General features: G+C 36.6%; 1 protein-coding gene across 2 annotated transcripts; it reads left to right on the forward strand.

Annotated features, from left to right (window-relative positions):
- The first annotated feature begins 1,182 nt into the window (after positions 1-1,182).
- c1ql4b (complement component 1, q subcomponent-like 4b) lies at positions 1,183-12,767 on the forward strand. 2 transcript variants are annotated; one of them, XM_051897116.1, is made up of 3 exons: positions 1,183-1,653; positions 3,139-3,785; positions 11,330-12,767. In XM_051897116.1, the coding sequence occupies exons 2-3, from the start codon at positions 3,252-3,254 to the stop codon at positions 11,507-11,509; spliced, it is 714 nt and encodes a 237-aa protein (XP_051753076.1). In that variant the 5' UTR covers positions 1,183-1,653; positions 3,139-3,251; the 3' UTR covers positions 11,510-12,767. The 2 variants fall into 2 exon arrangements, with proteins under 2 accessions (XP_051753076.1, XP_051753075.1); XM_051897115.1 differs by having other exon boundaries at positions 1,184-1,653; positions 2,242-3,785.
- Positions 12,768-14,227: the final 1,460 nt, after the last annotated feature.

A 14,227-nucleotide genomic window follows, 5' to 3' on the forward strand; every position in this document is an offset into this window, starting at 1 on the left:
AATCATTCAAGTATGTCGTAGACAGAACAGGTATGTATTTCAACAATGTGCACTGTACTCTAATACTCTTGCTGTAATGCTTCATATTACAGTAGTATTTATATACTTATTCTACTTGAATTTTACAGTATATGTAAATACAGATACAGTATATACTATATCACACAAACACACATACATGTGCATACAGTGTAAGTATATAGTCTTGTCTTTTTCTTTTATATATCACAATGACATTATACTTTAATTTGTTGACACACCAATCCAATATACAGTAATTTGTATTTATGCCATACAGAAAAAGTGCAGTCTTGTGCATTTTCAATCATTATCATCGAAATCAGCCATCTGAAAATACTGACATGGTACATAGTACATGGTTATATTGACAACATGGCTAAACATTTTGACTATGTTGTTTATGAAAAATGACATAAGTTCATCTTTATATTGATATAAATACTTTTGAGAGATGAACTAAGGATTTGTGCAAGTTACAGCCTTTTGCAGGTAGTCCATTGTGTGGTGCTGTTTGTACGAACTGTTTTGAGAAATTAACTTACTGGTTTGCAAATGTTAAGGATATTTGAGAAATGTAAGCCAAAAAAAACAAAAAACTGTAGGCTTACAGGTAGGCAATGATGACACAATGTGCTATATCTGTTTATCTCTTATAAACTTTACATTGTGTATAATGTTTAGCCTACTTGAAAATGTAAAGCATATAAACAATGTATTTATTTGTACATACAGGCTACATATTATTGTTCTCAACTACCACGTTTTTCATTTGCTGCTACAAATGATGTTTAAGATTTGTGTTGGGTAAGATTACAGTAAGGTCACTCTTGCAAAACTTTTGGACGATACATCATCCTGTACATGCTAAACTAATTTCTAAACATGTTACAATTTAGCAGCAAATAATATACATTTTACATTGGGCATTTGATTTCCTCCATCCCCGGCCCCTATATGGGCTAGCTAGCCTAGTTAAACAGCTAATTTACAGTGGGTCCTATATTACTAGCTGCGATCACCCCTCAGTTCTCCTACTGCTAGTGACAGTATACCAGTAACAACCTGACTTATTTTTATAAGTACTAATTGGGTAGACAGCAACCCTATTAGGATGCACATCTCCTCGGGAAATCGATTTCTTGATCTGCGGAGACTGGTGCGAGTGAGCGCGAGCGCGTAATTGTATGGAGGGCGGGGGGAGCGCGAGACAGACATCCCGCGGGTGGAAGCGCCTTTTCCTCACAGAAATCGAACAAGTGAGAAACTGTTGCTTCTTGATGATATCTTAACAAAGAAATTGCCATATTTGACTTTTAAATAGTAATTTGGTTACTAAATAATATTTTACAAGTGGCAGTAGTAGTTTAATGATTCCCAAAGATATTAAACGACAGAAGTAGGCGTGTTTAAAGTGAACTGACTTGAAGACGCAGAAAAGGCTGCAAAGAAGCAGCAAAAGGAGAAGACAATAGATATTGCAAGCTGACAACAGTCAGAGCAGAGTGACCGTTAAAGAAAAACCCGAAGGCGCGAGATTCTCTGACATATTCTGAGCTGTTAGCTCACGCGAGAGGAGCTGCTCTGTCGTGCGGAGTTACTCATCAATTTTCATATTCTCTGGGAACTTTTAAGGTAGGCAGAATTGTTTTACCGTTGACATTTGTTCTTCAGAAATATTTTACAAACTTTTAGTATACTATTCTATAGAATTTCTCAGTTATTTGTCTTTTAATTGACAAAAAATGATTTCATCATTAAATATTTGATAGTGGTTTAATTAGCAGCCTGCATAGTACCATGCAGACGTTTAAAGTGACATTTGAGTGTAAATGGGCAAGACCTGGAAACAAGTAGCTGACACAACATTGATTGTTATCTGATTATTATTATACTTAAGAAATCTGATATTATTGGTAGGCTACTGTTTGTAGTTTTGGAGAGGTAATGTGTCTGTGATGTAATAATGTATGTGCAAACTCTGATGGCATGATTTAGTTAAATTCAATTAAATAGTAATGACTATTAAAATTATTCATATAAGTCACCAAGAGGTCTTATGCACAAACTGTGCCTGTTTTACTGTAAAATGCTCAGTATTGAACAGAAATAAATAAGCTTATTCGACAATCGTAATAAGCATCAAGGGATCTTCTGGGAGCTCTTAAATTATTTCATAGGTTTTCTAGTACATCTAATTTAGCTCTTTTTGTTTCAACTCAGTGAGAAACATGTCAAGATGCCAGAGGTGGTTGATCTTGGGACCTGAATGTTACTCAGCTGAAGTTTGATGAAGACCAGCAGGAATTGAAAATCAACACGAGTGCTGTGAGCCTGATTTAAAATTGTACCTCACAATCCATTTACCATCAGGCTTACAAGACGTTTTCAAGCGAAGCACTTAAACCTAAGCATTTGAAGGTTTAAGATTGTCACAAAAAGACAAAATAATATATAACGTGGATTGTTTTTGATAAATTTGAATCACAGCTTTCTTCTATGAGAGGAGGGGCAGAGTTTGTTTATATGCTGCAGTGGATATGGACTTTACTGGGAATTCCTCAGAACGCTTCTTGAACTTCTCATGGAAAAATGAGCCACACCGCTGTCACTTCACCAATCTATAAGGAGACGTAACAGCCACACAGCAATCCCTGAGAAATACACATCCACATCACCTGATAGAATCTCATCCACGGACAAAAATTCGGAGACACCAAATCCCTCATGTTGCTTATATCAGACAAGCAATATACATTTATATGACAATATAAACCCACTGGATCATCCAGAATTGCTGTTCATCGCGATAACTGGATCCAATGTGTTTCACTCAGAAGAGCGGGTACTGGTTAGAGGGCTGGCTGTTATGATTTTATTGTATTAAATGCAAGCAGAAAGGTAAAATAACAGAAATTGAAACTTTAAAAGGGAATGAACACAAACATCCTTTAAGACATTGTTCCATATAGGACATTTGATTTTTTTGTTGCTGAAGGTGGATTTTTCATAGCGAAAAACTATTTATTTTCGTTTATTTCTGAGACACAAGCCACGTTTCATCGTATCTGACTCCCTCGTTAATTTTTCTATCTTACCTTAGTCCTTTTTCCTTCCCAGAGTTCATTCTGGCCGGGCCTGTTTCTTCTAAAGGGGAGGAGGACTTCCTCTCTATTGCTGCCTCACGCCTCAGCCGCAGGAAGCGCGTTATTGGCGCGGCAGTGGGCGTGGCCATGGTACTGGTGCTACTGGTCGCTATTCCGCTATTGGTCCACAGCACCAAACTGGGTGGGTCTGGAGGTGGAGGTACACATTATGAGATGCTTGGAAGCTGTAAGATGGTTTGTGACTCTCTAACGCCCACCAATGAACTAACACCTGTTTCGCCTCCTCCTCACGACATCCCTGGACGCAGAGGGGGAGGCAAGTCAGGTTTTCGCGGAAACCAAGGCCCACCAGGCCCACGTGGGCCACCTGGAGAACCAGGAAAACCAGGTCCGCCTGGACCTCCAGGTCCAGGCCCAGGGGGATACATCCCATCGTTCTACAGCCCCAAAATAGCCTTCTATGCTGGTCTGCGCAAGCAGCATGAGGGGAGCGAAGTACTCAAGTTTGATGATGTGGTGACAAATGTAGGGAATTACTATGAGCCTACCACAGGCAAGTTCACCTGCCCTCTTCCTGGAATCTACTTCTTCACCTATCACGTGCTCATGAGGGGCGGAGATGGAACTAGCATGTGGGCCGACCTCAAGAAGAATGGACAGGTAGGAGATGTGCGCAAATGACTTTGTTTGAACTAAATGTTTAACTAGAAAAGCAAAGTTTGTCAAGACAAACTTTGGCTTGACAAATCCATGTTTCAAAGTTTAAAAAAAAAAAATGTCTACAGAGAGATAGAATGATAGTTATAATGATAGATAGAATGACAGAACGATATACAGACAGATGTATTGCCATAAACAGAAATAGATAGATAGATGCCACTTACAGATTTTTTTTTTTAAGTTTTTACATTTAATATATCAGCTTATCTTTATATTAAAGGGTTAATTCACCCAAAAATGGAATTTCTGTCATTAAGTACTCACCCTCACGTCGTTCCAAACCCGTAAGACCTTCGTTCATCTTCAGAACACAAATTAAGATATTTTTGATGAAATCTGAGAGCTCTCTGACCCCTTCATAGACAGCAATTTAATTACCACTTTCAAGGCCCAGAAAGGTAGAAACGACATCATTAAAATAGTCCGTGTGACTACAATGGTTCAACCTTAATTTTATGAAGCGACGAGAAATATTTTGTTGCACAAAAACAAAACAAAAATAATGACTTTATTCAACAATTTCTTCTTTTCCCTGTCATTCTCCTACTCTGTTTACGTGGTAGACACAGTGCAGTGAAGAAATTGTTAAATAACAAGAAGAAATTGTTGAATAAAGTGTGGTAATTAAATTACTGTCTATAGAGGGGTCAGAGATCTCGGATTTCATCAAAAATATCTTGATTTGTGTTCCGAAGATGAACGAAGATCTTACGGGTTTGGAACAACATGAGGGTGAGTAATTAATGACAGAATTTTCATTTTTGGGTGAACTAACCCTTTAGGTTTTGTGTACCAGTGTAAATTAAAGAAGTCTTCCTTTCCCAGAATCCCTGTGTTGAATTACAATCCATTAGATTCCTCTTCCTGTCATTCCAATTTAAGTTTCTGTGGGCCATGACCAATTCAATTCAAATTCCAACTCATGTATTGAAAGAGAGCAAAATCTTCAATTCTTAGTTTTGCATATCCCTGGTGAAAACAGCCTTTGGATTTACTCTGTGCAAAGGTAGAGTTTGCTAACTAAGTTTTTAGAGGTACTTTAACTAGACACAGGTCAGAAGTGAATGAACTGTATTAAAAACAAGAGTCTGATTTGACTGAAATATCAAACAAATATTAGATTCACAGAGGTAGGATTAAGGAATACGTTTAACATTCAAATAGGATCCAGTAAGGCAGCTGCTCAATTATTCAGCAGTCATTTTGTCTGCCTATCACTCGAAGCCTTACTGAAGATACCTACAGTGGGAAAAAGGACAATGGGAACATATATAAAACAATTAAAATGTGCAGATTTAGAAGAAAATGAAGACTCAAGAGCATAACATATCAAAGCATATCAAATGGCTTCAAATGTGATTTCAGATGTGCCTTGTTTTGACCAATCCATTTAGGTCTGTTTAACAGAATAAGCTTTTTTGTTTCCAGAATAAACTTTGCAGAGTCAGAAACAGCAATAGGTTAACGGTTTTCAATAAAAAAAAAAGGACATTCGTAACACACAAACAAGCAAATGCTGTCTCTTTGTCTCTCTCTGGAGTGGAACGAAATGCAACAGCTGGAGACAGTCCTCCCAGGACCCGTGGATTTAGAATAAATGAAAAAGTAAGGAGAGAAAAAAACTCTCCATCTGGTGAAACATGACACGGATCTGGGATTCAGGCGCTCTCAACTCAACCGCTCAGTTTTGATTTTTAGTAGTGGAACAGAAAGCGGGGATTATCCAAAGAGATATAAAAATTCCCCTGGCAACATATGTTTACATACACACTGTGTCTCTGTCTTTCTCACACACACACACACATGGTTTCCTAGAGCTTTTAGCTCTTTGTGACAGATATATCTGACAGGAAGTGATGAAAACCCTTTAATGAGTCTGTAGCAACCTGTCAGCTTCTCTTCATCACACTGCCATTAACATGACATAACACCTGCCATTAATGCCCCATGTCTGTTCATCATACATGACCCAGCACAAAAGAAAATGAATCTACAGCTTTGTGATCCAAAGAGCGTATCTGTGAAATAGGTGGAACTTGTTATTTTCAAAACCATATGAACCATCTCCGCTAACATTATTGATTCAAATACACAAACTCTGCATGTAAAACCAATCACAGTAGATTCACATTTTAAGCCAGTGGATTCATCTTTGAAAAAAAAAAAAATCTATTTTTACATTGGTCCCATATCATAGAATCAACAGTAAAAAAGAAAAACCACCTCTGCACTTAACATCAAATTAGTGTTTGTCATACTGTAAAAATGTTTTGTTAGATAACCTTAAAAATGCATTCCAGGTAACATCTAAAGTAACTGGTTTTATTTACATCTAAAATATTACATTAAAATTATAATATGATTAAATTAACCAAAATACATTGGTTAACCAATGAAAATATTTTTTAAAGTACTGTTCAGATGGAAATCTCATTGGAGAAACTGATGTTACTTGTTGCATTTAGTTTATGGTAAATTGGGACACTTTTTGACTATTATAGCAGATCAAGTACCTGAACTGACTTTACTGAACAATAACAACATTAATAACAATATCGAATTTATTAATTCTGCTATGGACTGATAAAACAGTGTATCTGTTACTTAATTTGTCTCAGGAGAGCAGACTGTCTCTGCTACTCACATACTAAAAACATTTTATTGCTAAATATACAATAGCTGATGCACTGTGGTCCATAACCAGGCTTGGGGATTCAACACACCCTCCATTAAGTGAAGGACAAGATGCAGAAAGTGAGAAGATGAGGAGAGTAAGCTTAGGCAGTGTATGGCATGCATGTTATATCGCATATATTGTCATTCCAGTGATCTCCTCTTGTGTTAAATCATTCATGTCTTTAAGATGAGATTCCCTCTTTTCCACCTGGGCCACACACACACACAAACAACCACACACACACAGAGCCACACTCTGCCACTCAGCCAATCTCTGCCCTCTGATTAATTATCTCTCCCCTTAGCTAAATTATTTAACCCATCTCAAGGTCCTCTCAAAGCATTCTCACAAACATAACCGCCCCAACATGAGTTTGGGTTGCTCTTAAAGGGATAATTCACACAAAAATGAATTTTATAATTGTAAAAATGCTAGAATAATAGTTTAAATATTGTTTCTCACCTAAAACAACATTGACATGGGCAAGTGTTTTAACACTTCCACTTCAAAATGAATATAGTGTCATCATTTAGTCACCCTTATGTCATTACTAATTTACTTTCCTCTGTGGAACACCAAAGAAGATATAAGTGTTTTAATTGACAATCAGTGGGGTTCAATGTTGTTTTGGACCCCACTGACTTTCATTGTATTGACAAAAACAGATCTTGAAATATGTTCCGCAGAGGAAAGAAAGCCATACAGGTTTTTTTGAATGACATGAGGGTGAAAGGATGACAGAATTTTCATTTTAGAGTGGAAACTGTTGGAAAACCTGCCCATGTCACTGTTGTTTTAGGTGAAAAACAATATTTACACTATTATAACCATTTTAAATTGAAATAGCAAAGGAGAAATCTAAAAGTGTGAGCCCACCCAGATGAGGAGGGCGTGCGATGGGAGGCGGTAAGATGGTGTGGGATGATAGAGAGATGAACGGAGGAGAGGAAGATGGATGGCTAATCAGAGGAGAGCCGACAGAGAGGTCGGGAGAAAGTGTTACTGCGAGGCCAGAGACACAGACAGCATCAGATCAGTGTAAGTAAGATAGATGAGCAAAACGACAGAAAGTGTGAGCGCATGTGAGAGAGAGAACGAGAAAGGACTACTGACCCCATTGCAGGTCATAGACTTGCACAAGCTGTTACTACAAACATAGAAGATCATAGACTATCTAATACAGGTAGATTCCAACATACTTTGAGACAAGCAAAAATCTGCAGCCTGTAACTGCTGCAAGATCATGGCAGTCAGTTTTATTTTTAGATTAACTCTGAATATTAATGTATTTATGAAATGCCACTTATTAGTTGAAGTTTGGCTCCTCATGGCAGGAATAGATTGCATGGGGCTGAATAAGAAAGAAAAACAGCATCATGAGGGGTGCAGCAGGGAGCTCAACATCCACAAATTAATGTCACTCAAGCAGAATACCCAGCCAATTTGCTTCTCATTACAAATTCAATTAATTAATTCAGTAATTGATTCTTGGCTATGTAAACATGTCTCTTCTCATCCCACTGTGTGACTATCGTTTTACTTTAGGTTCATCTTTAACACTTCACCTCCTTGCATCTTTCGAAAATCTCTCCCTCTCTGTGGTCTTGTCAAAGTAGCACAGCACTAATTACAGTGTGATGCAGAGAAATTGTTAAAAAAGCCTCAAACATCCTGTCAATTACACAGCAGCTAATGAGTTTACATCCTCCAATTAATTAATTAATATAGTTAATGAGGTAATCCCACAGTACCTTGACAGGATTTTGCAGCTGTTGCAATAAACACTTGTACACCCTTTTCCCTGTATATTTGCGCTTTCTCCGCCCCTGTTTTCTTCTTTCATATCTCTATCTCTCATTTCCTGTGCATTCACTGCCCTTTGAATGGCCAAAAGGTCGATCTAAAACAAACTCTGAGATTACTATCAGTGTGTGTTTGTAAGAGGCCCATTCATGAGAGGACATACTGTACAAAACACACATACACGTGAACCTGCTGCTGCAAGGCATTATTCTCAAGCACAGCCCTTTTTACCAGTTAAAGGACATGCTGAGAAACACCTGAAGCCTTTAACCTTGAAGCAGGACGGGAAAAAGAAATGCTGCTTGGAAATGGTTGTAAATTGGTTTGGACTGTTTAGGAATAAAGCATTCTGCACTTATATTTGGCACATTAAATTCATTGTTTTCATTCACTCTTGGTTTAGCTCATGGATGTAGCAGTATCACCCATTGCTCTCATTGCCCACCTTTGCTCACACTGCAATCCAACAAAGATTGTTTGCTCAAACACATGTATATGTATGTATGTATGTATACATATATATATGTATGTATGTATGTGTATGTATATATATATATATATATGTTTGACAAAGGAATAAAAAAGATAGAAAAGAAAGACCATTAAATTCTTCATATCCACTTTTGATTATGTCCCAAAACGTCTCAGTTCCCTTTTCTTTCTTTCCAGTCTTGTTTCTGACCAAGACAAATTTGTAAAGTGAAAAACACTTGCATCAGATAGGCCTAAGTGAAGCGCAACTTCAAGCTAAATCATAGGGAGCCCTGCAGTCATATAACCAATTAGCCTATTAAATGTTACTCAGAAACAGGGGATTTGCATGAATACAAAATTACAGGAGATAAATGGTTCATTCATGAATTCATAAATCACAATGTTAACCTTTAGCAATAGAGAGCATGATATATTCTGAGGTTACACACTGTTAAGCTACATGCCCTCTATTTGAGAGAACTGACATTCTAAAATATTTATTATTATTGTAATTATTATCATTATCATTATTACTTGATGATAAGAAATTTACTTAGGCATGAAACTTTATTATGCAGCACAGCAGGGTTTTTTTTATATGCAGAAATGAACTGCCTTACTTTTTTTTGCTTTTATGAATTGTCAAACAAAAAAAAATCCAAAGTAACATTATTTTAAACCAAATAAACTATTGAAAAATGAAAACAAATTTAAAAGTAGATGTAGCCATGTGTCACGTTTAGTTTATTTTATTGGCTTTCATAAAAGTCAAATAAAATAAATTATGTTCCCAACCAAAAAAAATAAATTAAGTTCACAGCCAATAATTTGTGTGTATTTCTGTGTATTACTTTAACTTCTTGCAGTTGAGTGTTTTATTTGGCTCTTGAATTTATATAACGAATATGTTTACATTATCATCACGCTTTTCTGTCAGAAACTGTCTGTATAGTTTAAACCGAAGACCTCCAATTTAATCTGATAATAGGTCGTTGAAATCACTGGGGGAAAACAACACAATGCACATTCAATAAAACGCAACGTCCATATCGTTTAGACAGCTAGCTATATCTCTGTATTTCACTCACACACACACACACACACACACAGAGAGAGTTAATACATGGTGACTCCATTTGACCGGTGGTCGGTGCGAAGCTCCGTTTATTGTGATACAGTGGAGTTATTGAGGAGTGGGCCCCATTAGGAGCAACAGCCGAGCCACAGCACCGGGCAATTACCGAGCTAGCGAGGCCCCGACGCAGCCCCAGGCCTCCCGCGGGAGCTGCCACCTCGCGCCGTTAATCAATCCGATTTAGACTGGACAGGGACACGCGCCAACACGAGACGCGCAGTGGAGACACGCGCGTGACCTGCATTTTATTACGATTCCCGCAGAAAAAGATGGATAGATGGTGCAAGGAATGAACAGATACGGGGGAAGAGGTGGTGGGAAAAGAAAGATGAGGGGAAGACAGGGATAATTAATGAGTAGATGTGAGAAGAATTAAGCACAACTCAAGAAAATGTCGATCACTTGAAGACGCGACTGAAATACATTTGAATTTTTTTTTTTTCAAAAGTACAAGATAAAGTGTATCATGAATAGGCTAATCTAGAATTAAAAAGATTAATATTTTACAGATTCTTTTATGGTAGCAGACCTTGATGGTAAGCAGTGAGAAGTAGGCTAAATTAATCTGAATTACTACTCATTAATTATACATATGACTGGAAACATTAATTAAGCTTTGGTTCTTATACTATAATCATGCATTAATTAGCAGTGCAAAAATTAAGCTTTAGTTGAAGCTTCATAGTGTTTTGACCTGAATGGTTCAAGACAGATGTGTTGATTTTAATACTGATGTTTAAAAAATAATTACCTGTTAGTGTTTTTTTTACTCCTCCCTGCTTTCCCTTCAACCACTTGTGTTTTTCTCTTACTTAAGGGGAAAAATAAATTCAAAATGACTGTGAGTGATTCATTATTGCCAAAGCACAAAAAATAGTTGAGTTTAACAATTTAACAAATGTGTACATTTGTGAATGACTAAAGACCCCGAGTGTTTAACAGCCTTTCCAATAAATTACACACCACATACATGCAACACACAGATCAATAAGCCTTATTCCCTTGGACCTTGGTCTGTCTTGGTCTTTTGTTCTCTCTGTCTGTCCTATATCCCACAGGATACTTAGGGAGGAGACGAGAAATCATAAGACAGGAGGGAAAGACTGTTATTATGAGAGAGAGAGAGAGAGAGAGAGAGAGAGACATGTTTCCAGTGAGATTAAAGGATTTAAAGGCAACTGCATACTGGGAAGTTGTAGACTGTTGTGATAGGCTATTATAAAGTCGAAGCTTTCGAACATAAATGCAACATATGTAACATATGACTATAGGCTGCTATATTGCAAGTATATTTTAAAGCCATATACAATAGGTTGTGTGATGAAAAGATGAAATTCATTGAACACTTCTCTCCACTTTATCTTCCTGATTAAAAAAATTTTCTTTCTCTCTAAGGTGAGGGCCAGTGCGATCGCTCAGGACGCAGATCAGAATTATGACTACGCCTCTAACAGTGTGATCCTGCATTTAGATGTGGGAGATGAGGTCTGTGTGCAGCTGGATGGTGGAAAAGTGCATGGAGGAAACACCAACAAATACAGCACATTCAGCGGCTTTCTCATCTACCCTGACTAACAAATACATAAACACAAATACAGTATCACATATTTAACACCATCACACCAGACTGATTGATAAACAACAACATTTGATTCAAGTGATACAACACTTGAAATAACATCAAGAGGAAACATTGTAAAGTTAACTTAACATAAAATTGAAAGTATACTTTCCGATTATAGCTATAATAAAGTCATCAGCATTGACAACCTATTTTACTCTTATAATATGATTTAATTCCAAGGAAAATAGTATTTTAAGTGAGAAAGAGAAAGACAGGTGCACAATCTAAACGTGAAAAAAGCTTAATATATTGAATTTAAAGCAGAAAAAACTTCCAATGAATTATGACAACATGCAAAAAAATGGTTCTGATAAGAAACAATGACTTTTTTTTCACTTCGCAAGCAGAGCAAGTTATTACATTTTAATTAAAGATTACATAGACAAACGTGTTTTTTCTTTGGAATAATGTGCACAGATGAATCGATCACAAAAACACCATTAATGTGTATTAAGAAAGTAAACAGGGGTCAGTTTTCAAACATTGCTAACAGTCCTCTTGATGTGGTCATGTTGTATTTACTACTTTTTAAGGCATTAACTTGAAATATAGACTGGAGCCCATCAGTGGTGAACAGTATGTTTATTATTAAGTTTATATTTTTTTATGTTAGATTGCCTAAAGGCTACAATATGCCTTTTAAAATCTTGTGTGCAATGCTCATCCAGATCCATATATCATTAGGCTAAAAAAAGAAAACTACATTTAAGGATTACCTAATTATTTTGTTGCATTTTACTAAATCTTCATCCTCTGCATCATGTGTATGTGTGTGCGTAACTTGGAAAAGGATGTATGCATTCCATGGCATGGAAACTATGTTTTTAACCTCTATGTCTACTAAGTATGTACACAGTGTTTATACTGGAGAAATTTTGAGACTATTGTGAAATTATAGATGATAATTATAAATTATTCACTCTCTGTATAATGGCACAAAACATCAGTTAGTGGACTAAACATTTAAAAGTGACCTGATCCATCTGTAATCGGAAAACATCCAGTTTCTCTGTGTGTGTATGTGTGTGTGTGCATGTATCAGCAATTTAAGTTTTTAAGTGTGTGTCCATATCAATAAAAAGTGTTTGAAATTTGCTTCTAAATATTTGACTTGTAGATTGATTGCTGTTGTAAAGCCTTGCTGTTGTGTAATTAATCATTATTAGAGAGTTTTATTCTGGCATGTTAAAGACTACATGCTGTAAATAAAAAAATTAAACACTTTTGCGTCAATCTTTCTTTCTGAGTTTAACACATATTAGATTGCCAACTAATTGCCTTCATTTTAATTAAATCTGGACATTTGATGATCGAGGTGGTTTATTTCAGTTCGATGTGTGTGTTTGTACTGAATGCTAGGAAAGCCAACCAACACATAATCAATAAATGCCTCCCCCAATTTGAAATTGAGCTCCTATAAAAAGAACATGTAAGGTAGAAATACAGTTAAAATTGATTTAAATCACAAACAAAATTAGCTGTTAAAAACACTTTCTCTTTCCTTCTCTCACACACAAACAGACCACTAATTAGTGAGGAAGCCAATGACAGTGTTGATTACTGCCTCACATAAACACCCAGACAGACACTTTTCCTTGGTAATGAGGGGAGATAGATGGCTGGGCATCCTTTGAAGGACAATAGTAAAAAGGTCAAAGAGATGTTGGCTAGACAGCAACACCAACACTCTCTGAAATTATGATGACTTAGACAGAAACATGGTTAGGAAGGAGAAAGTTTCACTGTTTGTCAATCTACACTGACAATCTACACAATCTTATTGTGTACGCAAAGCCTCACAATCACAGTTTAAGATATCATTTGAAAAACCACAGACGGGCGAATGAAACTCATCCCCTACATAGACATGAAAACTTATCCATATTTATTAGCAATGTGCAACTTTCAGACAGCCACACAGACAGATAGACATACAGAGGATGGATGGTAAATGGATAGATAGATAGATAGATAGATAGATAGATAGATAGATAGATAGATAGATAATGCTACATTGAAATAAAATAATGTCCTTCTCTCTGACAATCTTCACATACAAATGGCCATTGGAAATGCCCACAATATTTTGCTGTCACATTCTGACCAAATAAAAAACACCTATGAACATTTTTTAAATCCGTTTTATCATAAAGTAGGCATGAACTTTCATAAAGGTGATGCAGCAGGAAAAGTCACGAGGTATCATAAGCATAAACATGTTAAGCATGTTAACTGAGCCATTAAATGGGCAGTGCATGAGAGTAAACTATGTTGCCACATGTTTATTAGTGAGTCTACTTACCGAACAACCAGCACTAAACAGACGCAGAATTGACAACTTTATTTTAGACAACAGCAACACCTATTGGATATTTTAGGTATTGCTATTTGCTGCGAAAACTGGACTTGAACTTGAAAAGTTCCGAGATGCATCCAGAGCATCCAGTTCAACAACACCTTGAGTTATACATTTATGGGGTGTTAACAGACACATTTGGTTACTGATCATTATCACTAACCATTCAAATTACTTACCGTTTGCTGGTGCGTGGTAAGTAGCCTATTATTGAGCGTTCAAAAATCAAGTGATTTGGGTAAACTGTCTCTACATTTTTACAGCTTGAGGCTATTTTAAACGAGGTGCTAGATGGCCATTCAAGGTACTAAAA

This window comes from Ctenopharyngodon idella, chromosome 6 (genome assembly GCF_019924925.1).
Source record: "Ctenopharyngodon idella isolate HZGC_01 chromosome 6, HZGC01, whole genome shotgun sequence".
Lineage (NCBI taxonomy): Eukaryota > Metazoa > Chordata > Actinopteri > Cypriniformes > Xenocyprididae > Ctenopharyngodon > Ctenopharyngodon idella.

Coding starts and splice junctions, on each gene's coding strand:
- c1ql4b (XM_051897116.1), top strand. CDS start 3,252: ATGGTACTGGTGCTACTGGTCGCTATTCCGCTATTGGTCCACAGCACC. Junction 3,786..11,329: donor ACCTCAAGAAGAATGGACAG/GTAGGAGATGTG, acceptor TTTCTCTCTAAG/GTGAGGGCCAGTGCGATCGC.